This window comes from Gouania willdenowi, chromosome 17 (assembly GCF_900634775.1).
Source record: "Gouania willdenowi chromosome 17, fGouWil2.1, whole genome shotgun sequence".
NCBI lineage: Eukaryota > Metazoa > Chordata > Actinopteri > Blenniiformes > Gobiesocidae > Gouania > Gouania willdenowi.
The window spans coordinates 28433364-28461211 of NC_041060.1; the positions used below are offsets into that span (position 1 = coordinate 28433364).

General features: G+C 36.4%; 2 protein-coding genes across 9 annotated transcripts; one reads left to right on the forward strand and one right to left on the reverse strand.

Moving 5' to 3' along the window:
- The first annotated feature begins 255 nt into the window (after positions 1–255).
- On the forward strand, positions 256–18366 carry LOC114478939 (bcl-2-related ovarian killer protein-like). 8 transcript variants are annotated; one of them, XM_028472307.1, is made up of 7 exons: positions 266–416; positions 514–590; positions 788–875; positions 1006–1317; positions 2921–3049; positions 12490–12653; positions 17486–18366. In XM_028472307.1, exons 4-7 carry the CDS (start codon positions 1095–1097, stop codon positions 17609–17611), a joined length of 642 nt encoding a protein of 213 aa, XP_028328108.1. In that variant the 5' UTR covers positions 266–416; positions 514–590; positions 788–875; positions 1006–1094; the 3' UTR covers positions 17612–18366. The 8 variants fall into 8 exon arrangements, with proteins under 8 accessions (XP_028328111.1, XP_028328108.1, XP_028328110.1 ...); XM_028472309.1 differs by having other exon boundaries at positions 791–875; XM_028472306.1 differs by having other exon boundaries at positions 269–420.
- A 694-nt stretch (positions 18367–19060) lies between these two features.
- Positions 19061–27817, reverse strand: thap4 (THAP domain containing 4). Its single transcript, XM_028472315.1, has 5 exons — positions 27689–27817; positions 26113–26275; positions 25029–25138; positions 22430–22533; positions 19061–19762 (listed from the first exon to the last, which is right to left on the reverse strand). The coding sequence occupies exons 1-5, from the start codon at positions 27711–27713 to the stop codon at positions 19646–19648; spliced, it is 519 nt and encodes a 172-aa protein (XP_028328116.1). The 5' UTR covers positions 27714–27817; the 3' UTR covers positions 19061–19645.
- Between the last annotated feature and the right edge of the window lie 31 nt (positions 27818–27848).

A 27848-nucleotide genomic window follows, 5' to 3' on the forward strand; every position in this document is an offset into this window, starting at 1 on the left:
ATAATAATAATAATAATAATAATAATAATAATAAACTCATCATGTTTTAGTACCTTAGTTTTATTGAACTAGGCTACTTGTGAATTAAAACTTGTGGGACACCTATATCTATTCTCAGTGCTCTACAGTGGATTAAAAGTGCGACACTTCTGTTTTTAGTTGGGAACACTTGGATCTAATCCGGTTGTGAACGAGAGAAACGAAGCAGCGTTTGATAAAGTCACACTGCACAGCCGGTAGGCGGTGTCATAGGGGCGGTGTGAGATATTACCACACCGGGCTGTCTCTGTACAAATTCCAACGCCCTCGCTGACCACCAATGGGAAGATGGGACAACAGGTAGGCGTCCGTCAAACGCTTTCTTCAGTCAGCGCAGGAGGCGAACAAGTGGACTCAGGGGACGTTTTCCCGCTCCGGTAGGTGAGCTGCTGCCCCGAGACACTTTACACTGGAAGACACGGCGCTAAAGTGTGGCTTTTTGGAGAGCTGAACATTATCATTAACTGCAAACAGGCGTTCGAGTCGGGTGTTTCCATTATCGGACATATTTGTGAAACGAAGGGACAGCATACTAACAAACAATGCTGAAGGTAAGAGAGTATTTCTTATTAAAATAAATAAAATAAAAAAGCTGGTTAGGTCTTTTTTTAAAGAATGTGCAGAAAAGTTACCCCCCCCCCCCTTTTTTTTTTTTTTTTTGTAATTAAAAAAATAATTTAACCTAAAATCAAAGGAGTGGCTGTAACCATGTCTGCCAGTGAAATATTGACTTTATTTTTATCAACAGCAGTTGTTGCATAATCCAAGTTGTGTAGCAATATCTTGACTATCCCACCATGTGACTCACAACATTAACGCCTCCATCGTAATCTTATGTAAGTTTTAAGATTCTCTAGTGTTTTCAGTGTTTTTTGTTTTTTTGTTTTTTTTGTAAATGTTAAAAAAAGATCATTTCATTGTGACAAATAATTTTTTTTCATTAAACTTTACCCCGGTCTTTTACAGCTGTCACTTTGCCTTCAACGCTGACTTTATAACTCAGACCATCCAGAGAGGTCATCAGCTCTCTGACCCACATCCTCTGCTCAAGTGTCATGGACGTCCTGCGTAAGTCTTCCGTGTTTGCTGCAGAGGTCCTGGATGTGTTTGACCGATCAGTGACCGAGAAGGATCTGGTGTCCCAGTCCAGGACGCTGTGCAGAGACTACATCCTGTCTAGGATCAACCAGAATGGACTGGGATGGTCCAAAAACGAGCTTAATTTTCCTCCCTCCACTGCAGCACTTGCTGAGGTGTCTGTGGTGCTTCTGTGTCTTGGTAAGGATTACAGTGGATGTACTTAATCTTATACAGTGTAGTTAATTTTCTGCATTTATAACCTATGTCAGCTCAGATTAATGTGTGGAGATGCTCTTTTAACCAATCTCTTTGTTGAGTTATTCACCTCAAGTTGTCACATGTGCACCACTATCTAATGTCTATAATTATCACTTGTCCTTATTATTGTCAGTCAAGGAAGCACAGGTCAAATCTGATATCAACAAATATAAAAGAGGATTATTCCCATATTCAAAGTGGCCATAGTTTAGTTTAATTTAATGCAGCCATGAACCAAACCATTCAATATATGATGAATAACACACACAGTGTTCTGTGATGCATCTGATGGAAGCCGACCTTAAGATTTATTAGCAACATTTCAGCGCAGCAAATCATCCATAGATGCAGTTTGGTCATGTGGAAACATCTGTCAAAATAAGGAAGCATGAAGTGTTTGCTTCCAGGATTGACCGATTGTCCTTTGCTTTGAAGAATACATTCCTACATGTGTCAGAGATCCCTACATCCTGCAAAGCGGCTCTTATGATGAACAAATGAGATACAAACAACAAAACAATCTCCAAACTCTTTCAAGTTGTGTTGTTTTTGTCCAGCTTGGTGATTAAAGCATGTTAAAAGCTTATTACAATCAACTAATGCTCGTAATTTGAGTTTGTTTCTACTTACGGCTGCATTCAGTATATAATCAAAGCTCAAAGTCTCATTCCTACTTTTACTAGGGCGGTGTATCACAATGTGTCTAGACTTTGAACAGCTTGTTCGAAAGGCAATTCCCTTTTATTGGGGCACAATGTTTAACAATATTAATAATTTACCAGATTATGAATTGATTATCATGTACTTGGTCTGCGTCAGATTGGTACATTTTCCAGCCTATCTAGAATGAACTTTTCTGTTAAACGCTTTGAGAAATAATATGTTTGATTGTTTCTTGGTAATACAAATGCTGTAAAAAAATTTAAAAAAAAGTCCCTTATTTTCAGTTGATTTCACAGTTACGGCTGAAAGCTGCACAACCTGAATGTGTTCGAGATGTTTTCTTATTTGTGTGGAGAAAAGAAAAAAAAACATCATACTCCAGAGCTTTCACTTGACCTTGTTTTGATGTGAAGCTTACGTTTGATTAAAGTAACTGGTACCAAACTGTGAGAGGAGACCTGATGGATCAATAGGACCTTTGATGTGATTCTTAGACTGATCTGAATCCCTTGGATCTTGGGATGAAAACAGCCTAAATGGTCTGCTGACAGCAGCAACTTCTCCATTGATGAGCACATTTTCATGTTTTACCTGAGCACCTTGACACCAGATCAAATCCTCAGACTCAGTGTAAGGGCATTCAATAGCCTGGTCAAAGTGTTGCACTGTAATGTTAAAAGTACTTCACTATCCTGCTGTGAACTTGAGCTCACACCAGTAGGACAAACTGACTCAAACTGTCTCTGCTGTTTTTTTTTGTTTTTTTTTACATCACTTGTGGTTGATCTGTTTACTGTCATTGGTTCATACCAACTGTGCTCTTTCCTCACATGCTTTTCTCCTTTTTTGTCCCTGCTCTCTCTCTTTCTGTCTTGCGTAGGCGACGAGCTGGAAAGCCTTCAGCCGGCTTTGTACAGGAACGTGGCGCGGCAGCTCAACATCTCTGTTTCCATGGAGAACATGGTGTCTGATGCTTTTATCGGCGTGGCAACAGAGATATTTGCAACAGGTACAGGACCCGACGATGATGCCTATGATGATGCTTTAGGAAGTGAGATCCATATATGTCTGCTGATGGAAGCACTTGGTATTTTAGTATCTTGCCTTTTTTTTTTTATAGAGACTTTTGAGTTATCACGATCTTCTTCACACGCAACAAAAAACATTTTAGCACAAGAAGCTTTGATTGACATTTGAAAGCTAATTCTCTTGAACTGAAAACAAGTTTTTAGGGTGTTGGCTGACATGTATATGATTATTATTGTTGATCTATTAGACGTTTGGCTGCAGGGTGAAAGGTGTTGCTCTTCTTAGTTAAGCAAAATATGTTTTTTTTTTTTTTTTAATTAAGATTCTGGCGTAGGTGGTATGTTAATGGTACGATTGGGATTTTTGCCCAAGTAGAGTCATTTTATTTATTACTCGACACAAAAATACTTCTCATACTTTTTCTGACAATACTATATTGAAAATTAATGAAAAGAAAGAAGAGTAGGGATATACTGTTGACATTTTGAATGCTCTGAAATGCACTTTAACCAGTGTTTTTTTGCTGATGATGAAACTTTCCTAAGTCCTTTTAATGCCACTTTTCCTGAAATTGTAGTGAGTGCTACTCTGTGTAGGGCATTCCACCCCAGTGAAGCTGAAAATCAGGAAATATTGTTTTTAAGAGTTGCAATTTATTTTTCTTGTATAAATAATTGCTACTACTGTTTTGCACTTTTGATGTGTGTTTTACATGACAAGTGCTTTAACAGTGCAATACACTGCAAAAAGCACAGCTTTAAGTAACAATGATATCTCAACAGTTTTTTATGGCTGTCTTGATGCTTGCACTTTCATTGGAACAAAATACCTCCTTGATCTAAAGTATTAGCCAGTTTTGAGGCGTCAAACAGGATATTCTCAGATAAAGAGGCAATTAATTTAGGGTATCACAGTCACACACTAGGTTTCAGATTAGGGATGCAATACCAAACAGTGTATTTGTAATTGCTGTGTATAGTTCAATACCAATTGATTAGATTTGATTATTGAATCAGGCAGTTGGGCTTTGAAAGAATAATGTTGGCTATGTGGAAGTTCTGTAAGGTTAGTGATGATTCCAAAGCCGACTGCAGGTTGTGCACTACAGACACATCCATCGGAAGTTCAAAAAAGGTTTATTTAATACTCGTATAAATACTCCGTATTGGTGAGTACTTGTACTTCAAGAAAAATAAAAAATAAAATGGCATGGGACATCTTTATCACAGTTGTTATCAGCAGTTTCCAACACAGAAATGTGGTGAGTCACATAAAGGTGCAGAAGTAGGGCTGGGCAAAAAATCGATTTACTCGAATTTGTAGATAAAAACGATTTTCATTTTGCAAATTCGAGTTAAAAAAAAAAGAAAAAAATGTTATTTTTTATTTATTTGTTTTTTTTCACCACAGTTTTTTCTGACTTTTTTGCATTCCGATGTGAGCCAGCCCCCTCTTTGTTTACATTAGTTTACCCTTTGAGTAGGCTATATATGCGCCACAGGCATGTTTAATTTTTTATTCATACTATGCTGAGATGTTAAGGGAAGAGTTTATTATTTTTTTAATTGTAATGTTATATGTTCAGGGCTCGACACTAACTATTCCAGTGTTGGCACTGGTGCGACTAACTTTCTCAGTTGCTCGCACCAGCACATAATGAATAGTTGACTTAACTGGCGTACCGTAGTTTTGTATGATGTAAAGATTGACAATGACTCAAGATATATTTGCTCAATGTTTTAATGTTTTAGTGACAATGTTAAGTTTTTTTTTAAAAGAAGACGTAACAATTTAAAAAAAAAAAAAAGAAAAATAACAGTAAAGCATAACAACAGGTTACATGTATTCTTTTTTTATTTTGCAGAAAGGCTTTACTTGATTTAACTTGTAATTAAATTCAGAGGGTCCAGCTCTTATAGTGGGGTCTCCTAACCCTCTTCCCCTGGTCAGGGGTCTGCAACCTTTACTCTACAAGGAACCATTTAACCTCATCTCACCTGGATTAAAGTCCTTCTGGAGACAAAAAAATATCTTCTCAATGAAGACAATACAGTGTAATAAATTCTATACAGTTAAAATTATATAGAATAATGTTTGATTTAATTTATATTGATAATGTAAATGGCAACTTAAAAATAGTTTAAAATAAAATAAATTTGCATCAAGAAATAAAACAGTATCTTTCATCTTCATATTCTTATGCATCTCAGTTTACATGAACACAATGTTTTATAAAGAAGATTTTTTTTTAGTTAATGTATTTGTAACAAAAAGTAACTTGAATTTGATAACACATGATCATGTGATCAACACATGCTAATTACCCATTTCTTGCCACACATAAAATGTGCATATTTAACCAGCACATTAGTGGTTAAATGAATATGTTCCCGCACAATTAAAATCTCTATTTTTCTTCCAGAATGTGTTTTTGTTGGTTTAGTTATCTTACCAGGGATTTAAAACTTAAGGTTAGTCACAGGAAAGTTGATGGTCTGTAGATGTTGCAGGAGGTGAAGTAGGAAGGTGCTGAGTCATTGCACAATGTGATTTATTTTAGGTTAATTTGTCATTCATCATTAATAGCCTCTGTAAAAACAAGTATATATATATTTTAAAGCTATAGGGAGCCATTGCAAAAGAGTCAAAGGGCCACATTAGGCCCCAGAGCCGCAGGTTGCATATGAATCAGAACAGTATCATAATGAATGAACTCTTGCAGGGTTTTTCACAAATGCACATGCTTTGTTTTGCAGTTATATTTCAAATTCACAAATGGTCACAATCTATTTCACAAATGCACACACTCTGGTTCACTAATATATATTTGTTTCACTGTTGTATTTCAAATTCACAAATGCACAGGATCTGTTTCGCAAATATATATTTTCTGAAAACTTGTAATATAAATTCTGAAATGCACACTCTCTACTTCACAAATATTATTTTGACACACTTGTAATAGAAATCCACAGATAATGCAAATTGCTGAATGTGCATTTACCAACTGCTTCTGTGCCGTGAAACAAACTGTGTATTTGTGAGAGAAATGTGTGTGTGTGTGTGTGGTGAATTATGAGACTGCCCTGACGTTGCGGGTCAACGAACGTCACCATTGGCTGATAAAACTGATCGACAGATTCATCATCAAATCAGGTGTGTTTGCTTTCAGCCAATCATATGGCTTCTTACATTTTCTCCACACTCTTGTTTGAACACTGCTTATGCGCACATATCAGTAGCTCTGCAATTGGTTTAAAAGTGTGGAGAAAATCTAAGAATTACAGCAATAAAGTTGCACTTTTGACATTATATCTGATGTCTGCAGTCATTTTTAAGTGCATTAAAAAAAAATCGAGAATCGAAACTAAAATTTTTCTTTCAAAAAATCGGAGATTTTTTTTAGGCAAAATCACCCAGGCCTATGTAGAAGTGAACTTTTTTGTACATCCCATGCTGACGATCGCTTCTCATCATGGACAAGCACCTTCAGGAACTATATCGTAAACTTCACCCATATAGAACAGTAGAAACTGACTACAGTAGCATAGTCTACATGACCAGAATTGGTACCAGACCACTGCACTGGATGTACTTGCTGCCATCTTGTAATGGCCAGAGCACTTTTTCTGGACAAGAAGGCAGTGGGCCTACATGTTGTTCTGATCAAAGTTTATTCACCATTAGCAAAGGTGGTGGCTGTCAGTGCTTTTGGTGATGTCTAGGAGAGCGAATTGCATTAGCCATGGATGTGAGGGTTTTACAGCCAATGACTGATGTCTATTACTAGGGATGTCCCAATTAGGGCTGGGCGATATATCGAATATACTCGATATATCGCAGCTTGTAGTCTGTGCGGTGTTGAAAATGACCATACCGTTAAACTCGCGGATTTTTTTTTTTTTTTTTTTTTTTTTTAAAATTTCTTAGTGGCATTATGCACAAAAGGTGCACTTAAATTTAGTGTTGTTTTGAAATGCCATCTTAATGACAACATGCACAAAAGGGCACTATTTGTTTTAAAATATTGTGGTGGCATTATGTACAAAAAGTGCACTTTAATTTTGTGTTTTGAAATGCCATGTGAGTTGCATCCTGCACTAATGTCTTGTTTTGAAATGTCTCTGTGACAATTTTGCACAGAACGTGCACTTTCTGTTGACAATTTTATGTTTGAGCCACTCACTGTTTAATCAATACAGTTATGTCAACTTTGACTTAGTTGTGATATCCCCTTTTTTGCATGAAAGTTTAAAATTGGCATATATTAATGCAGTATGATCAAGAATGTTTTAATGTAGACATATAGAATCATCATACTGGTGTGATTTTGTGCATCAAAGTGTTAATTCAAGGGTAATGCAAAATATCGAGATATATATCGTGTATCGTGACATGGCCTAAAAATATCGCGGTATTTATAAAAGGCCATATCGCCCAGCCCTAGTCCCAATACAACTTTTTCACTTCCTTGGGTATTGGCCGATACCGATTTCGATCTGATATGATATCAGCACGAATCATACATACTTTGATTACTTATTTTGTAGTGTGGAATGTTAGAAAAAGCTTGATCAAGTGATATTATTCAGAGAACAATAGTCAACAATTCATGCTAACGTCAGTTATTTTTTACTATCAGTATATGGTGGAAACAACTGAGGGCGGGGACAAACAACAACAACTTATCAGAGCGCTTATATCGGAGATTTGGGATGCAGTCCGATAAAATCCGATATTCGTTTTCTGGCTGATATCGGACCGATATCAATATTGGATCGGGACACCCCTACCAGTACAAGTAAAGGGGCCTGACTCCTTTCTGATGGTTCTTGGATATGTGACACTATGCTTCAGCAGAGTAGACTTTTGTAAACAGCGTGAGATATCATTATCAAGCTTTCATGGACGCTTTGTCAAGACATCCAATAGTCAAACGTTGTAAGGTTTTTGTTTCAATAATTGCTTTGATGTGAAAGACTTAACAGTGTATGGTTGTACCTAAGGTTGTCCAGATTCAACTTTTTCACTTCCGATATGATACCGATATTGCTGCCTTGTGTATCGGCCAATACCGATATTGATCCGATACGATATCAGCACGAATCATACATACTTTTATTACCTATTTTGTAGTGTGAAATGTTAAAAAAGGCTTGATCAAGTGATTTTACTCAAACAGAGAACAATAGTCAGCAACAGTAGGTTACTTTGTTGGAGTGTGAACCACAGTCACCTATGGATAGAAGTGCTGGAGCGGAATTTTTTTTTTATCAAAGCGCTAATATTGTTGATTTTAGATGCAGTCCGATGAAATCTGATATTCGTTTTCTGGCTGATATTGGACCGATATCAATATCGGTTCAGGACACCTCTAGTTGTACCTAAATGCTTGTATGTTTCAACATTACTATAGCATTTATTTTTGACTAGTACCTGCTACGTTTTTGTTAGTAGTGTATGTTAGGGAAGGAGTCAATATAAGTTTCTAATGTTTTAATTGAAGTCGGTATTAGAGGAAAAGCTTATTGCACTTGAGATGGCAAAATACATAGAAGATTCAAAGGACTCTCTAAATAAAATGTATATTTGTCCCCTCGGTGATGAACTATCTCATGACTCTGAACAAGATAAATAAGACGAAAGTATAAAAGAGTAATGCAATTGCTAAGTTCTTTTGTGTGGACTTTTCAGTTTACTTGTACTTGTGTTCTATGTGTTGGTCATTTGTACTGCATGCCCTGACAGCTAACTTTCTTTGTGTCCTATTTAAAGCAACAGTGACCTTTAGAAGCACTCCAAAAATACCTGCTTGAAGTCTTCAAGTATAAATGAGATACTGGCAGCAATAAAGGCCAAAATCTGGCATATTGCCTGGAAAAGTTCAAAAAGGGACTTGCCTGATATATAATTTTCCTGCTTGTTCTCTGGTGGCTGTGTGCTTGTTTTGACGTCATTTCTCTAAACATCATGGGGTTTCTCTGGAAGACAAACAGTGGTGAACTGGGGCAGCTCTGGTCCTTTGGGATAGATTGAAACTTGGGATGTTTGTTTTTCCTGTCCATTGTGGATTTTTAAAATTATTGTTCTATTCTCTGCATAACATTGTATGTATGCATATCATTTAAGGCAGTTTGGCAGTCATTTGAGCAGTGTTGTCTTGCTGTAAAACAAACATGATTCATCTCTCCTCCATACATCTTCATTGTCCTCACTCAAAACGGTTCCCTTATCCAACTCCTCCTTGTCCTTGGCTTCATTCCTGACAACCTGGGCTCTATTCCTGGCCCTGCTTCTCAGTATGGAATGAAACATGGCGTTCTCTGACTGCATCCGTGAACTCTTGTTTAAGCTCACCCAGAGCCCAATCCTCTTAAGGCTGCACTCCGAAGCCAGAGATCAGCTCTGATCCAGAGCCGTGACAAATCAAGTTTGGCTAAAGAAGGCTAGTGCCATTAATTATTAAGGCTCTTACAACCACCCCTTTTTCTCTAGAAGCCGGATGCCCTCGATCATCAGGCCGGAGAGTTTTCAGGGCAGCTTGAAGTGAGCCACTTAAGCTGTAGAAAAAACAGACACTAGCTGGGTTTCCATTACTGATTATTGCAAAATAAAAGCGATGTTTCAAAATGTCGACAATAATTGCATAATTGCCCTTTGAACGTATTTCCATTGAAGGATGTTTTAGGTAGGAGCCTTGTAACTCCCGTGAAATCTTATCCTGTGAGACTTTGTTGCAGGAAGACGGACGCTCCAAACATCCTTATAAAACTCTGCATTCCTTTGTTGATTCTGCAAAACTTTGAAAACAGTTTTTTGGCAGCAAGGAAACTTCTAAAACATGCAGGATTGTGGCCCTGAAAGACTTGGACTTCCACCCCTGCTTTACACCGTAGTCGGGAGGCCCAGGGGTGACCTTTACCTGTCTCCTCAGGCCAAATCTGGTGTTGCTCTGGGTCAACACCCGTCAGTGCCCAAGTGGTGGAAGCATCAAAACAGATGTGGATTGGAAAACTGTGTTTATACCTCCAATACGATAAACTCATTTTTTAAGAGCCTTACTAACTGCTACTAGTGTTCCCACCACGCTCTGTTCACAACACACACCCATTGTTTACAACACTACGACAATTTGTTATTAAAACCAGTTTTAGTTATGCATAGGGGGCTGCCTCGTAATTTTAGCATAATTTACAGTCATACATACATTGTAGACCTGATCATAGATATACAAGCTACCCTAAACCACACAGGGTGGCTCTATCTCTTAGTTGCAGGCATGGGCTCTACCAATGACATTTATTTCAAAATGCATTTTGGGAGCATCTTATATAACACTTAAGAACCAACTCACTGTTTAGTCACAAATGCTAACAGTGGAAAAAAAGACAAAGATTTTATTGTTTTATAATTCAGACCCTCAGTTTTCATTTCTACTGTGGTAACTTAAATATGTCCTTGCAAGCAATAGTGCAGGAATCAAAGGAGTGGCTGATGGTTATAAACAGTAATTCCTTTCAAAATGAATTTAAAGAGATACTCTATCCAAATTACAAAGACATCTTAACTGACAGACTAGTAGGACTGAGAGGTGATTCAGAAGTTGTATATACAATAAGAAGGACTTTAAACTTGGTTGACTTGTTTGATTAACTCTGACCTAGTGATTACTCAAGGAAGTGTGCCATTCACGGAACTCCAACTTGTTTTATGAGGAAATCTATGTATACCTATAAATACAAGAAACATCAGTGTGGGTGTGTGTGGAGCACATATCTAGTGTCTGAACAACCTGAACAGCGTGCGCAAGGGCCGATGGTGTGCATCCATTACTTTGGACGTTTTTGGTTGCGTTTCCAAAAGTGCATTATCATTTTATTTTGAGATTACAGCTTCCGGTTTCGACTGTAGTTCCAAAATACCCACGGTACCCCGCGGTGCCAAATTGTAACGGTTCCTACTATACTAGAAATTCTACGCGACGATACTTCCGGTGCCAGTTTCCGCTACATAGCGGTTGCCTCTACTCTCCTCCCGGCTTCTCTGCACAGTCTAAGCTCACTGCACGTTCCTTACTTGAAAACATACCAACATGGCAACCACTGCAACTGAACTCCACAGCTGTTGAATGATTGGCTGTTTGCCTGTTAGTGGTGACGTCCGGAGATATGATAGGCTGTTTCCGCACGCTGGGTTTCTGCTGGATTAAAGGAACTGAAGACGGCTCTGCTTCGACAGAAACTCACTTCAAATCAAACAAGCTAAAGTTCTGTCTCGCCTGGACGCGTGCACGGCTTACAGTCACAAATATGAGACAACACATGGCAGAAGCACCGGGCCCGAGCGGCGAGTCTGCCGCAGCGTCATCAGTGGCATCACTAATTTTGCTCAAAAAAACAAACTTCAAAAGTCCCATTTGGAACTATTTTGGCTTTAAACGAGGCCTAGACGGTAAAGGAATAGGAGATCCACTGTGCAGGCGCTGTCACCAAGCTATAGGAGCCAAAGGAGGAAACACTTTTTTGTTTGTTTTTTATTTACAGAGATATTTACAATGTACAAACAATGTTTACAAATTATATACATACAAAGGAGGGATCACATCCAATCTCATAAAACACCAGTGACGTCACCCAGAAAATATAGTTTCTCAGGGAATCAGTTTGTTTATTGTATTTTGTCTTCTATGGTTTATTATGTTGGAGAAGGAGCATTATTGTCAAATATTTTTATTTTTTTTTTTTAAAGATTGTGAATTTGTTATCCTAATTTGATTTTTTTATGTTAGTTAAACATTAATTGATGTGCAAAGAAAACTGAATGATTATTTTTTAATTTCCACCATATAAATTCTAACTTAATTTACTCGTTTTTTTATTGCTTATATGCTTTTGTTCATGTACTTGTTCATGTACAGTTTAATAAATTGCTTACATACAATAAAAAAAAGAAAAAAAAAAGGTGTTTACCTTGTCCTAAATTATCTTTTATTCCTTTTTCCCATTTAGGGCGATGATTTGGTTTGTTTTATTGGTAAATAACTTTAAAATAGTCTAAATGATTTGAATGAAACAAATCGTGACGAAATTGTGACCGTGATTTCACAAAGAAAAAATCGTGATGTGATATTTTTCCCATATCGCCCACCCCTAATTTGAAAGCTAAAGTTGATAAAAATGCCTCTCAAGACATTCCTTACACAAATTAATAGCAGCGTTATTATACTGCCATCTGAATTGCATTCATGTGATGGGTTGGGTATCACTTGAAAATTAATAATTTTAAATGTGAAATGTTATGCGTGTCTTTATATATAAATAGAAAAACCTCTGTATTTTATTATTGTTATATTAACTGTTCACCTTACACTCAAAAAAATGTTTCAGGCCTCTCCCTCTGACAGCGTTCTGTTCACTGCAGGTGTAACGTGGGGTAAAGTGGTCGCTATGTATGCAGTAGCTGGAGCTCTGGCAGTGGACTGTGTCCGGCATGGCCAACCAGCCACAGTTCACATCCTGGTGGATAACTTGACACAGTTTGTTAGGAAATACCTGGTTTCGTGGCTGAAGAGGCGTGGAGGATGGGTAAGCCTGTCAAAACACATTTCAAACAATGATGATGCAGAAAAGAAAAGGAGAGGGCAAGACGTGTTTATTTATTTATTTTTTTTATTTTTTTTATTTTTTAAACTTGAATTATTGTCCGTAGTTATTTATGTTAGATCTAACCATAGAGTGTGTGGTGTGAGATCCCAAAGACAGTTTAATGATGAAAAATTGGAATGTAGTGGTGACCTAAGTGGGATTTATGGACTCACAAATGTATAAGCCTTTTTACACTTATAGTCATAGCTGGCGGTGTAAACAGCAAGTCTGACAGAGATTTAGATCATTGTTTTCCCCGTTTGAGCATTGATTCTTATAAAAAAAAAGTTGCGGAGAGGTGGTATTGGTCTCCGAGATAGAAATGCTGAGTTAGCCGCGAATGCTGCACGCGAGCTAAAATTTCAGGTTTTTCCTGGTTTTTCAACATCAATCAGCTAAACAGTGCTGTTTCACTTATCGGCCTGTCCATCTTGTGCACTTCTTTCAAATTTGTAAAATAATAGCTTAATAAAAATAATCATGGACCTGGTTAGTGAATGGTTGACCTCGTAAATTTACCTTTTCAAAGTGAGAACTCATACTGTCCTTTTCACACTTGGAAATCTTACTTTAATTGAATTAAATTCAACTTTATTTGTTTAGATCAAACCACAACAAAGTCATCTCAATGTGCTTATCAAAATATAAAATTCATAATAACAAAGAAAAAACCCAACAAGATCCACATGAACAAGCATTTAGCGACAGTGGGAAGAAACAACTCCCTTTTAACAGGAAAAAATCTCCAGCTGAACCAGGTTCAGAGGTGGCAGCCATCTGCTTCTACTGGTTGAGGTTAGTGGACAGAAGGACCAACAGAACAGGATAGAGAGATAGAACATCAGAGTGTCCCAGACTAGTTGAGTCGTGAACCACAGATCAGGAACTGCCATCATCAGCTTCATGACACCTGAGAAGGGCGAGGAGAAGGCACTGACTGCAGAAAAACATGATACCATCTTATCCAGTCAGCCTGCCTTGGCGCTCACTGCCAGTGGCCTAGTCAACACTTAATATAAAAGTTACAAATCTCTTTCCATTTATTGGTAAACTAACAGCAATTCCAAGGTCTGTAAATGTGACCGTTCACAGACAAGCCCATGTCCGCTCTAGTGGCTAGATTATGTTATGATTCAGTCCTGTTTATGCGGACTGTAAATCATAACCAGCTTCATCAGAAGTTGAATCTCTTCCCGTTTATATTAAATCTAACACCGACTCCAAGGACTGTAAAATGCGACCGTTTATGGATGAGCCTATGTCCGCTCTAGCGGTAAGTTAATGCTATTATACGGTATACGCTTCAGCATATACTGTAAGTAGGTATTGAGTTTAGCCATAATAATAATAATATAAACACTATTAAAACACTAATGATCTCTGGAATAACATTACAAAGCCGTCAGGTTGTAAATATCAACAGAGTGAACGTGCTTGTTTACGTTTTTATACTTCTCGACATATGACCCCCCCCAGGTCGTGCATGCGCACTTCCAGAGTGTGAAAAGGCTTATTAAGAATGTATCATATACAAAATTGTAGAAAAAAAGTTTTATATAAATGTAAATAACCTAGTTTTGATAACATTTCGATCCTTAAAAAATTAAAAACTGCTTTAAAGTTGCTGTAGTGTCATCGGGTACATACTGTAGTTCTAATGTGTCATAAAACGCCTAACCCTTGCAAAAGTTGATGACGAGTTCATTTAAGACATTTACGGAGAGACGTTTCAAACATTCCAATTGCAATTCATCATGTAGAACAGGAAAGTCTAACTTTGTGTAGTTCAACAGCCACATCAGCCTCAGTTGGATCTGAGTCTGTAAAATCATGGCATAAAAAACCTAGAAATACTGAAATCTTTTGTTTGAATCTACAAAGACATCTGTTTGTCAAAGATCTAAAAATGATGCATTTATTTACCAACATTTCTATGTTTGTAACTGGTATCACTCTATATAATATAAATCAGCTATCAATTTGGTAATAACTGTCTTTTATTACCAAAAATACAACTTATTAAAAAAAATATATATCCAAGGTAGTTCACAAAGAATATAAGTTATAGGTTTAGAAAATTCCAGTGTCAATATTAGGGAACTACGGAATAAATTTAAATCTGTTAGGATACAAATTATTGCTCTTTTACATCCAGCTGCTGAGGCACTGCAGTCTGTCCACATTACTGGAGGAATGAGCAGCGCTGTTGTTCTAAAATACAATTATTATTATTTAATAATTACAAAATTCTACCAATATTCCTGTAATTATTCACAGTCTGAGAGTGATGCACATTGCCTTTTGAATAGGGAACCTCTGTAAATTCACTCACAGTCAAAGCAAACGGCTGCAGACGGCAGCTGGAACAACTGTATTTGTCTACTTTCACTTTGTGAAATATAAATCTCGTTCAAACATGATCAAAAGCTAATTCTAGAAAAAACATCGCCAGAAATTCTTGATATCAACATTTGGTCATGATCCAAAACAGGTTGGGAACCACTGCACTAAATACTGTTTCTTTCCACTTATTTACAAAATGAGATTATTTAAAATGTGTGTTATCACTCAGTAATTCCATCATTATGCTCTATAGCTGTTTTTAAAGAGTTTTCTAAGCCAAATGTAGTAGTTGGACAAAGGGGGTACTTGGATTCAGAAATAAGAGAAAGGGGGTACTTTTGAGAACCACTGCTTTAAGTGAACAATGACACAGGTGTCTTTTAATTTGAAAAACACTGCTTCCAATTTTGTGGGAACAGTTGATGAAGGCTGTTTGTTATTCCAACATGACTCAGAACCAGGACCATTAGGACATGCTTGGATGAGTTTGGACTGGCCCACACAAAGCCCTGACGTCAACTCCATTGAACACCTTTGGGATAAACTGGAACTCATTACATTTGTTGTCATAGTATATAACTCAAAAATAGCAGACACATTTGTAAAGAGTAATTTGAAATGTTTTGTTTGTATCCTCAATATTTGAAAATGGAAAGTATTACATCAGAATAACCTTTACATGAATTAGGTTTTGTTTTAGGCCCAAAGGCTTGGGTTGCAGAAACACCCTGACACGCAGGGACATGACTGGGAACCTTCACTGAGATTACATGATGTAATCTTTAAAAAGTAATGAGTTGTTTTGTATTGCATGTTTTCAGTCCTACTCTCACTTTATCTCATACATTTGTCATTAAAAAAAAAAAAGAAAATAGAAAATTAACTTTCACGTTACAGCGGAAGTTACTTTCTAGTGCAAAGTCATACCATTACTGCCTATTAAATAGTATTGGATTACTACACTTTTTTCAGTCCAACAAAGAAAATTTAGTAGTCATACACTTGATGTGTTTACCATTACCAGTGTTTCTCAAATGGGGGTAATCAAACTTAAGGTTGGGCACCGAGAACCGGTTCCTAACGTCTGGTTCCGGACCCGTTACGAAGATGTTTGAATTTCAGATATTTTTTTCGACGTGCACTCCATACAACTATTACAATTTAAACAATTCACACATTTACTCATTTATATACAACATATAAATGATTTACAGTCATATACTGTTTACATATGTACATAAAGAAAGAAGTACTTGGGGTACTTTTACTTTAATCAACAGATTTAAGGATTCACAAATGTCCAAAGTTTCCACTGCTCTTTTGTCTTATACTCCATGTAAAGAGGTCTTATATTAGTCTATTTTATTTTTAAAGTGGTGCAATTTTAGTGGCTTTAGACTCCAATTACATTTATGTCTATGATATATTCCCTACAATATAAACAGGTTCAAAATATAACTATTCTTTTTTGAGTTTCTGTTTCCGTTGTATCCAGAATAATAATAATCTTTCTCAACAAGAAATGATGATTGATTTGTCACATGACTGCTCCAGAGTTTGAGTTTGTTTTATTTAGTTTCACATCTACCTGTAGCTCTTTGTTTTTGAGACTGCTGCCAACTTGTTTGTAGTTTTATTTCAGCAAGTTTCAGTTTTACAGTTACGGTTACATTACAGCAACCAAATTAAACTGTATCAACTAAGTGAATTAATAAAAATGGCCTGTGTAAAGGCTTTTTCAAATGAAAAATTTCTCCTGTGAAATCTGCGACCTGTTGATCTGCACAACTCAAAGAATCGGAATTGAGAATTGTTTAGGACAGGGATCGAAATTGAGAATTGGAATCAGAATTGTTAAAATCCAAACAATGCCCAACCCTAATCACACTGGATATTACCAGCAACTCACAAAAACACACAAAATAAGAGAAAAATATACTGAATAATAAAAAGAACAGACAAACAACAATAATACACACAAAATGATGTTGGAAATGATCTTGATTAGAACATGAACTGAAATACAAAGGTCAGTGTTGGTTCCACATCAGGAGGGAGATGAACGTAAATTATATAAATCTATCCAGGAGGCACTAAATACTGTTTCATTCCACTTATTTACAAAATAAGATTCTTTAAAATGTGTCATCACTCATTAATTCCATCTTTATGATCTGTAGTTGTTTTACACAGAATTCTGACCAAAATGTAGTAGTTGGAGATAAAAGGTGTACTTGTATTCAAAAGTAAGAGACGGGGTACTTGAGCTTTTAAGCTCTTTTAAGCTCAAGTATCCCCTGTCTTATGCAATGAAATGGCAGTTTTAAACCTTGTGACTCGTAAAAACAGCTTTCTATTTGATTGGACAAAGATTTGAACACACAAATCTCCATAGCAATGAAACACAGTGTGAATTTTCTGATTTACAGAGAGATATCACAAAGTGTGTGGTGAAGAAAGATCTCACCCCTGAACAAAACTGGATGTCCTCAGCCATCGAGTCCCTGAAATACTTCCTCACCACAATATACGTCTACGTCATGAAGGAGTTGTGAGAATCCGCTGAGACGTAACGATAGACTCTGATGCATGGGTGGTTAATGGCCGCTGAGCTCTGTGTAAGTGTTGGCTGGCCATTGGATGAATCACAGCCTGCTGGTGAATGAACAGTGACTGTTTGATCTGCAGCCTGTTGTGTGGTCAGATCACTGCATGTGATTGCCCTTCTTTCAGAAAGTTGTCACTATGATCTATTTAGGAGCATTAAACTGCTGTTTGTACCACTTTGCCTCTCATATGCATTTTTCACTGGTTTACACGAAACACTCCAGTGTTACCAGCAATGCAAACTGGTGTCCTGTTGCTAATAGATGTGTTTTCTGTGAATTACTTGGGATCATAAGCAAAGGGAATGGATCTGTTATGAGTTCATATTCAGGGGTAAATCTGAGACGTGTACCACAAGCACTCCATTGTTTTTAAACACAACTAATGGAACATTAGCTGCTGTTGTGGTACTAAAAACTAAGAAATGACAAGGTAGGGATTTTAAGCCTGAAAGAACAAGAAAGGTACAACTACTGACTGTGCACATTGTGTTCTTTTTTTAAACCTGTACAAAGTCTATTTATGATTTTATTCTTTTTTTCCCTACGATGCCAATAATTTCAACAATCCAGACAACTGCATTATACAGCTGGATATCCCAACTCTGTAGGTGCTGTTGTGTCAAGTATATCACTTTCATAATATACATGTGTTGAATGTGTTTTTTACTTCAAACCACAATAAAAACATCTTCTCCAATTCACTCTGTTTTTATCACACCAATATGTGTTATTTTAGCCCTATTCATATTTGCTTATCCTAATCAAAATCACAAGAGGCATAATTATATTCATGTCAAAAATTTATATGTAGATATACATAATGTATATATACTTATTTTGATGTTTCAACAAAACCTAACCTTATGTTTAGCTGACATTAATTTCCTGGTCAGTCTCAACCTTAAATACGCTTTGTTAACCTTATAAAATTAAATATCATTTATGAAAGAATACTTAAACATTATATGAAAATATAAAAGTCTACAAATGTATGGGGGAATTAATGAAATCCTAAAAAAAGTATTTTTGGCATTGTCATACGGGACAATAGTTAGTTAAATAAAAAAATTAAAACAAATGAGTCAGTATTCAGGTTAGAACAATAACAGTGAGACTTTTTGTAATGTGCAAAGTCTAACAAAATCTACCTGCAAATGGTAAGAAAATGTAAAACATTTAGTTAATTTTAGGTTGTTTTAATGCTTTACTACAAAGTTACATTTTAGAGGTATACTGTATATACCTAAATCTGTTTTAAAAAAAGCTGATAAATATATGTATTTACTGTTTGTCAAAAACAAGTTAAATCTGTATGAAATATATATATATATATATATATATATATATATATATATATATGAAAGATACTGTATTAAACTGACCCATGCAACAATAGACATGATTGCATATGTATTTTTATTTCATTATTCAGTACAACCAAAAAAAAACATGAGTTGGTGAAATACATTCGCCTATGTATATTTGACAGTTAATATTGTATTCCAGTCAAATCTTTAAGTCCAGTAAGTGCCAGCCAGGTCTACTTTGCTCCAAAGTGCCACTTCAACAGGAAACAATGTAAGCAAGAGAAGATGGCCTCTCAGAAGCCCACAAACCAAACTTGGACATTAGAAAGCACAAAAGGAAAAAGCAGCCTTACATGGTCACTGACTTAAACCAACACATTCTGCATGCAACAATAACTATGAGACTCAACCATACAGCATCACAGTGCAATGAAATAGTAAAAAAAACATTCCATCTATAACCTTTAATATCAACATGAAGCAATGAGGCCTTGGTTTAGTTGCACAATGTGCTTGTTATGATATCATTTCCTCCAGACCTGCTTAATGTGCTTTTATTAGTGATAATAATCCTAACCCTAACCCAAGTGATTATCCAACTCTTTCCCACATATGATTTCATTAACCACACCCACAGTAGTTGCTTGTCTATTGACAGGCCAGGCCTGCTGGTTCATGTTGAGCGATGGTAGGTGATGTGCAAGTGTTGTATTAGTGGCTGGTTGTCTGTAGCCATGGAAACGGTCTGCTCCAGCCTCCCATCTGGACGAAGCTGAAACACGCGACAAATCTGAAAAACAAGAGCAGACGAGGTCAGCAGCAACATCCCACAGAGATATTTTATGTGCTGAGGAGATCTTTAACGTTTCATGTAATCTTAGAAAAGATCACTTTAGCTTATGATACATTGCTTTTGTGGTACTTTGGGCAGAGACATCCTTCTTAGGGTTTAAAAAAACTAAACATTTCTCCTTGTTCGGTTACTCTGTTCAAGGCCACCAAAATCCAAACAATCATTACATTTCATGCAAAAAAAAGAGAAAATAATTCCATGAGCTCAATATTTCTCAGTTAGAGGAGCATCATCTCAGAAACCTGTTGAATCCCTGTATGAAAGAGCAATAAAAATAATGAGTAAGAAGAACCACCAAACAACCACTTGCTCTCAAAAATGGAGGGAGTTATCATGAAAAAATCTGGTCCATTTTTTCTATTCTAGTTCAAAGTAAATATATGAATCAGTTTCTCCCATGCTGGATAAATTGTGGATCAGTAAATGTTAATCACAGCCATCTATACTGGATGTGTTCAAAAAGAAGGAACGACTGGAAAAAAACAGAAATGATAAACATTATGGGAGATAATATAGTGTTGAATGTCAATATACTGTACATTTGCTATTTTTCAGCTGAACATGTACACTGTAAAGATACATATTTGTTAAAAAAAAAAAAACATAGGAAGTGGTACGATGATGACCCCCCAACTATGGAACAATGGATCCACACTATTGAGGAGATGTATTTAATGGAGGTTCTGACAGAGATCCCAGTGGGAGGAGAAATGAGAGAAATGGACATTATACAGGAACAGGAGCAGCGACATTGTGATGTAAGAGGAAAAGTCACGTTTGACCCCGTGTGATTTGAAATCCTTTTCCCCTGTAATTTAATTTAATTTAAAAAAAAAAAAATATTGTATTTTTCTTTTTAATAGATTAATTTTTATTTTTCAATTGTTCAAAAAAAATAAAAAGAACGTTGCAAAAAACACAAAACTAAACAAAAGCCATTCTCGTACCACCACTGTTATATCCTACAAAACTACAAGCTCCTGAGCTTTGTAAACTTTCAAAAATTCAAATTTGCCTGTCTGATATATAAAGTCCTAAACAGATTAGCTCCGCCTCCACTACATGACTTCATCAAACAGAAAACAATTAGTGGGTGTTAGAGGGGACTGTGAGATCCCTTAGGCGCTTCACCTTTGGGAAAATGTTCCATCTTTCAAAGGGAACTCCCTGTGAAACATTTTACCACTCTCAGTAGAGCTGGGCAATATATCGAGGTTCCAGATATATCAAGTTTTCTTTTTTGGCGATATGGAAAATGACAATTTCGATATATTTAGATTTTTTAGCTTATTTTGTATTAAAATAGTTGCTACTTCTCAGAACAGCATGAAAAGCAAAATCAGATGGATTTGTGAGTTCATCCTAACCCTGACCTCCTGCTAAACAAGCCACACTAGAGAACTCACTCACATGTCCTGTCCCTTATAGAAGAAAAAGACTAAAGTGGCACATATTGTGCAGCTATTTGTTGATTAATGTCCCAGTCCTGTTTTTTTCTGCCTTTTGTGGATTTTGTTGTCCTATGTATTTTTGTTGTTCTTTTGTGTATTTTTCTGTCTTCGTGAGTCGCTTTGTGTATTTTGGTATGTATGTTGTTGGATTTTTGTTGTCCCATTGTATATTTTTTCTCCTTTTGTGTCCTTTTCATTATTTTTGTTGTTCTTTTATGTATTTATCAGTTCATATGTACGTAGTTGTATTTTTTGGTTGTCCCATTGTGTATTTTTTCTCCTTTTGTGTATTTTGTTGTTCTATGTAAGCATTTGTGTTGTTCTACTGTGTGTTCCCCTGTTAATTTGTGTTTTTGTCGTCATTTTGTGTATTTTTTGCTGTCATTTTGTCCATCTACTTTTGGGGCCACTAGTAGTTGCTCATGTTTGTGATACACGCTCATTTTTTTTTTTTTGATGTTATTTTAGCCTGTGTGGCATTTTGCATCAGCAATATTAACCATGAATTGTCTTTCTGGTAAGACTTTATTTGAATTAAAATTATTGAGATTTATATTGTATATCGAGAGTCAGGCAATGCTCCAGTTATAAAAGGTTTCAAGGGTCATTTGAAAGTGTGACCCAGGACAAACCTGAACAGTGACCATTATCTAAATATACCTATGCATTAATACTTACATTTTTTTTCTCCGACTCGGTGCAATAATAATATACATAAACACATCTATTAATATTAACATGTGCATAGGCCTATGTGCAATAATATTAGCACTTTAACTAACAACCAACCAGGCTAAGGGTGATGTGCAATTTCTTATTTAAGACAAAATATTAGCACATTTAACTATAGCACTTTATCGTCTGCCTTGAGCCCTTTAGCTGCAATGGTCACTTTATTTCTGGTCGTTATATTATACGTCTTTATATTTTATTGTACTGTCCATGCTGTCTGATTTAGGAGGAGTGGTTTTTCTTCTTCTGTTGTTTTTAAATGGGATTTCTGTTGTACACAACATCAACCTGCCGGAGACCACGGATGAAAACTGTGGCTACAATCTGGCACATTTACATGTTCATGCTCATTAATGTGCATTGTCCCTTGTCACAAATAAATAAATAATGTTCCACGATAGAAGCAGATGATGTGTTTTACCTGCTGCACATGTGGCTTCTTAGCAAAGGAGACTCGGCCAATAGCGTGTGTCTGCAGGTTCAGCTGATGTCCTGTCAACTCTCCTTCCTCAATCTCTACAAGGCCTGCACAAGTACACAGAATGTATTTACAGTCAGTTTAAAACATGATTTGATATATAATAATATAGCAAATAAAATATCTATTACACAAAGGCAGCAACATTTTATTTAGCAAAATCAAAGCAAATCAATGATTACCACTCAAAATCAAGAAATCCAAGATGGCCACCATCTGTATTACCATTTTGGATATTTTGTAATAACTTTGGTTTTACAGTGCAGCAAAAAAGTATTTAGTCAGCCACCAATTGTGCAAGTGCTCCCACTTAAAAAGATGAGAGGCCTGTAATTTTCATTATAGATATGCCTCAACTATGAGAGACAAAATGAGAAAAAAAATCCAGAAAATCACATTGTAAGATTTTTAATGAATTTATTTGCAAATTATGGTGGAAAATAAGTATTTAGTCAATAACAAAAGTTAATCTCAATACTTTGTAATGTACCCTTTGTTGGCAATGACAGAGGTCAAACATTTTCTGTAAGTCTTTGCACACTGTTGCTGGTATTTTGGCTCATTCCTCCATGCAGATCTCCTCTAGAGCAGTGATGTTTTGGGGCTGTCGCTGGGCAACACGGACTTTCAACTCCCTCCAAAGATTTTCTATGGGGTTGAGATCTGGAGACTGGCTAGGCCACTCCAGGACCTTGAAATATTTCTTACAAAGCCACTTCGTTGCCCGGGCGATGTGTTTGGGATCATTGTCGTGCTGAAAGACCCAGCCATGTTTCATCTTCAATGTCCTTGCTGTTGGAAGGAGGTTTTTACTCAAAATCTCACGATACATGGCCCCATTCATTCTTTCCTCTACACTGATCAGTAGTCCTGGTCCCTTTGCAGAGAAAAAGCCCCAAAGCATGATGTTACCACCCCATGCTTTACAGTAGATATGGTGTTCTTTGGATGCAACTCAGCATTCTTTCTCCTCCAAACACAATGAGTTGAGTTTTTACCAAAAAGTTCTATTTTGGTTTCATCTGACCATATGACATTTGCCCAGTCCTCTACTGGATCATCCAAATGCTCTCTAGCAAACTTCAGACGGGCCTGGACATGTACTGGCTTAAACAGGGGGACACGTCTGGCACTGCAGGATTTGAGTCCCTGGCAGCGTAGTGTGTTACTGATGGTAGCCTTTGTTACTTTGGTTCCAGCTCTCTGCAGGTCATTCACTAGGTTCCCCGTGTGGTTCTGGAATTTTTGTTCACCGTTCTTGTGATCATTTTGACCCCACAGGGTGAGATCTTGCATGGAGCCCCAGATCGAGGGAGATTATCAGTGGTCTTGTATGTCTTCCATTTTCTAATAATTGCTCCCACAGTTGATTTCTTCACATCAAGCTGTTTACCTATTACAGATTCAGTCTTCTCAGCCTGGTGCAGGTCTATAATTTTGTTTCTGGTGTCCTTTAACAGCTCTTTGGTGTTGGCCATAGTGGAGTTTGGAGTGTGACTGAGGTTGTGGACAGGTGTCTTTTATACTGATAACGAGTTCAAACAGATGCCGTTATTACAGGTAATGAGTGGAGGACAAAGGAGCCTCTTAAAGGTCCCATGTCATGCTATTTTTCACCAATCTCCATTTGTTCTAAGATCCCCAAAAACATAGTATATGAAGCCTAAATAGCACTGTAATGATGTTTACAGCACAGAAAAGTCAATTTAGCGTAACATGGGCCCTTTAAAAAGAAAGTTACAGGAGCCAGAAATCTTGCTTGTGACCAAATACTTATTTTACAGAGGGATTTACCAATAAATTCATTAAAAATCCTACAATGTGATTTTCTGGATTTTTTTCTCCTCATTTTGTCTCTCATAGTTGAGGTACCTATGATGAAAATTACAGGCCTCGCTCATCTTTTTAAGTGGGAGTACTTGCATAATTGGTGGCTGACTAAATACTTTTTGCCCCACTGTATTTGACATTGAAGCATGATGTCAGTTCTGAATTATAAATTCTGATGTAAATTGAGCTCAGAGCAAGATCCAAGATGGCTGCCATTTGTATTGCGAATTTCAATCTTATCATAACTTCGGTTCTGTTAGATGTAAAAACATGATCTTAGTGCCAAAATGTATGTTTTAGTGGACAAGGGTTGTCATGAAATGGCTGAAGACACTGTAAATTGCATTGAGAGCAAGATATGAGATGGCCACCACACAACGCTTCACATATGAAAAGGGTGAAATTGCGATTTCTCTACAGCCACAATAACTGTGTATGACAAAGATGCCTTTTAAAGAGTGAGCAATTTGATTTAAATCCCCATCAAAACATGAATTAATATATCTATTTTCATTTATTTCTCAGGAAGATTACATCCATTGTGATCCTGGTGCATGCATGCATACGCATTAATCTGTTGTGTTTATTTTACAGCACTTGCAAACATGTGCAATGATTAAACTCAAACTTTTGACGTAGATATCTGATTAATATTTAAATGAACGTAACAAATGTTAGAATGATTTTCAAGCAGATATGTGGTGAACTGTACCTGAGTTCTGTGCAATAATGAATGCCACTCGGTTGGTCCCAGGCTCCATTCGAATGAAACCCGTTTCTCTGTGCAAAGGCTTTTTAGTCTCAGCATGAAACGCACTGAACCTGTTGAAACACATCATGTGCGTCAGATTTAAATCAGCTGTGAATGGAAACAAGCTTCATAATGACAGATCAAATACCAAATGTGGTGGTGAGCTCCATTTAGCAGCTTAGGAAGTTACAAAATTAAGAAACATTTTACAGTAATTATTTATCTAATGATAACAAAGGTAAATGCTAAATTAGCATCACTAATATTCAAACAGATTAAGGTCAAACAACCTGTGTATTGTCTTATATATAGGGCTGGGCAAAAAATGATTTAATCTATTTATCGAATTTGTAGATTAAAAAGGATTTTTATTTTACAAATTTTTAATTCATATTTCTGACTTTTTTGCGTTCCGTCCTTGTGGATTACCGTAGCACGATGTGAGCAAGCCCCCTCTTTGTTTACATTTGTTTACCCTTTGAGTACAGGCTATATGTGCACCACAGGCATGTTTAATTTTTTATCCTCACTATTAAAGATTAAATCAGGGATTTCACCTTCATTGGTCATATGTGTTATTACAAATGAAAATTGTCCCCATCCCTGGGGAGCAATGAGCAGCCATGTTGTGGCACCTGGGGAGCAGTTAGGGGTTAGGGGACTTGCTTGGCATCCCACAGTGATGGTATGGGTGAGGTACGATTACAAGGACAGCGTCCTTAACCACTAGGTCACCACTCCCCCCAAATGCTAAAATTGTTGAATGACAGAGCTTTATTTACTTTTCATTTTGGGATTGTTCTATGCATTTTAACTCTTGAGGCCAATCACAGCAATAAAGTTGTACTTTTGACAATATATCTGATGTCTCAGTCATTTTTCAGTGCATTGGAAGATAAAAAATCAAAAATCAAATTGAAACTCAAATTTTTCTTTAAAAAAATCTGAGATTTTTTTTTTTTAGGCAAAAATCGCCCAGCTCTACTCATGCATAACATAATGTAAAAAATAAATATATAGTAAAGGTACAGTCTGCTTCACATACATAAAGTTTATGACTGGTTGCCCCACATGGCTGAAGTTGAGTGTTTCGTTGTAGCGAAAAGGAAGGATAGTGGGAAAACAGCCCTCTCCAGGTTCATCAGACTCCCAGGTACCCAGCAGCCAGTCCAGAGGCAGGATTACTGGGTTTAACTCCACTGATGTGGCTGAAACACAAACAGAAACCTTTGTTATTATGAAAGCATGGAGAATATGCATCCATTCAGCAGTTTTCACTCTAAAACGTATTCTAACTGTGGAATCGTTTCGCTTTGGTCTTTCCAGTGTATTCAGTCGTAATTTGAAATGTTTTTGCTAAATTATCATTGGAGGAGAAATGTCTTGTATTGCTGTTGGTAAATACATGCTGACAGCTGGAGGGAATAATATGTATTCTCTCTACCATGGCACCAGTTTACGAGATATGCATTTTTTCCCCTTTAAAGTTTATAGGTTATCGTTGAAGGTGAGAAAGTTTGTTCCACACATTATGCATGTACCAACCAGTACATACAATTCTAATGTAGCTCACAAGATACTGAAGCTCTGATTGTAGATTATTTACCATGTTGGTAATAAATGATCTTGTAATTATATATATATGATATATATATTAGGAGGGCTGCACAATTATGGCTAAAATCCCAATCATTTTGATCGATATTTGTAATAACAATTATTTGTCATATTAGGGAAAAATCTGTGTTTTTATTGCACTACTTTTAAACAATGTGTACAGTTTACAGTGCAAAATTAGGCTTTAAAATTGAATTATAACAAAAAATACTGAATAACTGAATAAATACACTATTACAGAGGGAAGAGCCCGTATTTTATATGTAAAAAATTATTTAATTGTAGCAACCAAAATCATGATGACGACAATTAAAATTTGATTAATTGTGCAGCCCTAATATATATATATATATATATATATATAGACCTATTAATCGTATTATCAATTTCCTGAAAATTGAGTTAGACTGTCCACAGATAAATAATACTGAAAAAAATAAAGAAATGAATAAACATAAGTAAATAATACATTCATTTTGTTTTTTTTAAATAACATAGCAAAAACATAGCCTCCTTGGTGGAGGATTAGTTTAAAAAAAGTCTCTTGAAAACGTGTTTGATAATTAAAATTGAGGATGGTGTAATACGGTCTTTGTACAGTAGGTGGCGTTAAACTGAGGCAGACAGACAGTAAAACAGGAAGTTCTGGTAATAAGGTAAATTAATTAAAAGACACCGTATAAACGATATTCCTCTTATAGAGTCCTCCTGTATTCCTATTTTTTTCATGAAAACGTTGGAATAATTCATTGTTAAATAGACGCAGAATTCATACGTAGCATTCATTAAGCTTGTCCGTGTCCTGAAGTCACCTCTCATGCGTTTGTCCGTTTAGTCTCTGTCAGAATAATCACTTTGTCATAGGGTCACTGTGTTGCATTCTGAGCTCTAAACGTCACATTTCATGCAATAAAACAGTTTCCTCGGTCACTAGTTTGATAAAATAATAATAATAATCAAATAGACACGTAAATAGACAAAATAGCAGATAATTAATGACTAACCTGTGTGATTAAAAGGGCACGTCATTATATAAGCAAACCGCAGTCAGACGACAGACAACACACATATGAGCAAGAATAGAAAATAAGGTCAGAGCCAAACAGTGACGGAATGACGCATGTGACGTCATTTATAAGGAATCCTGGGAAATGTAGGGGCGGA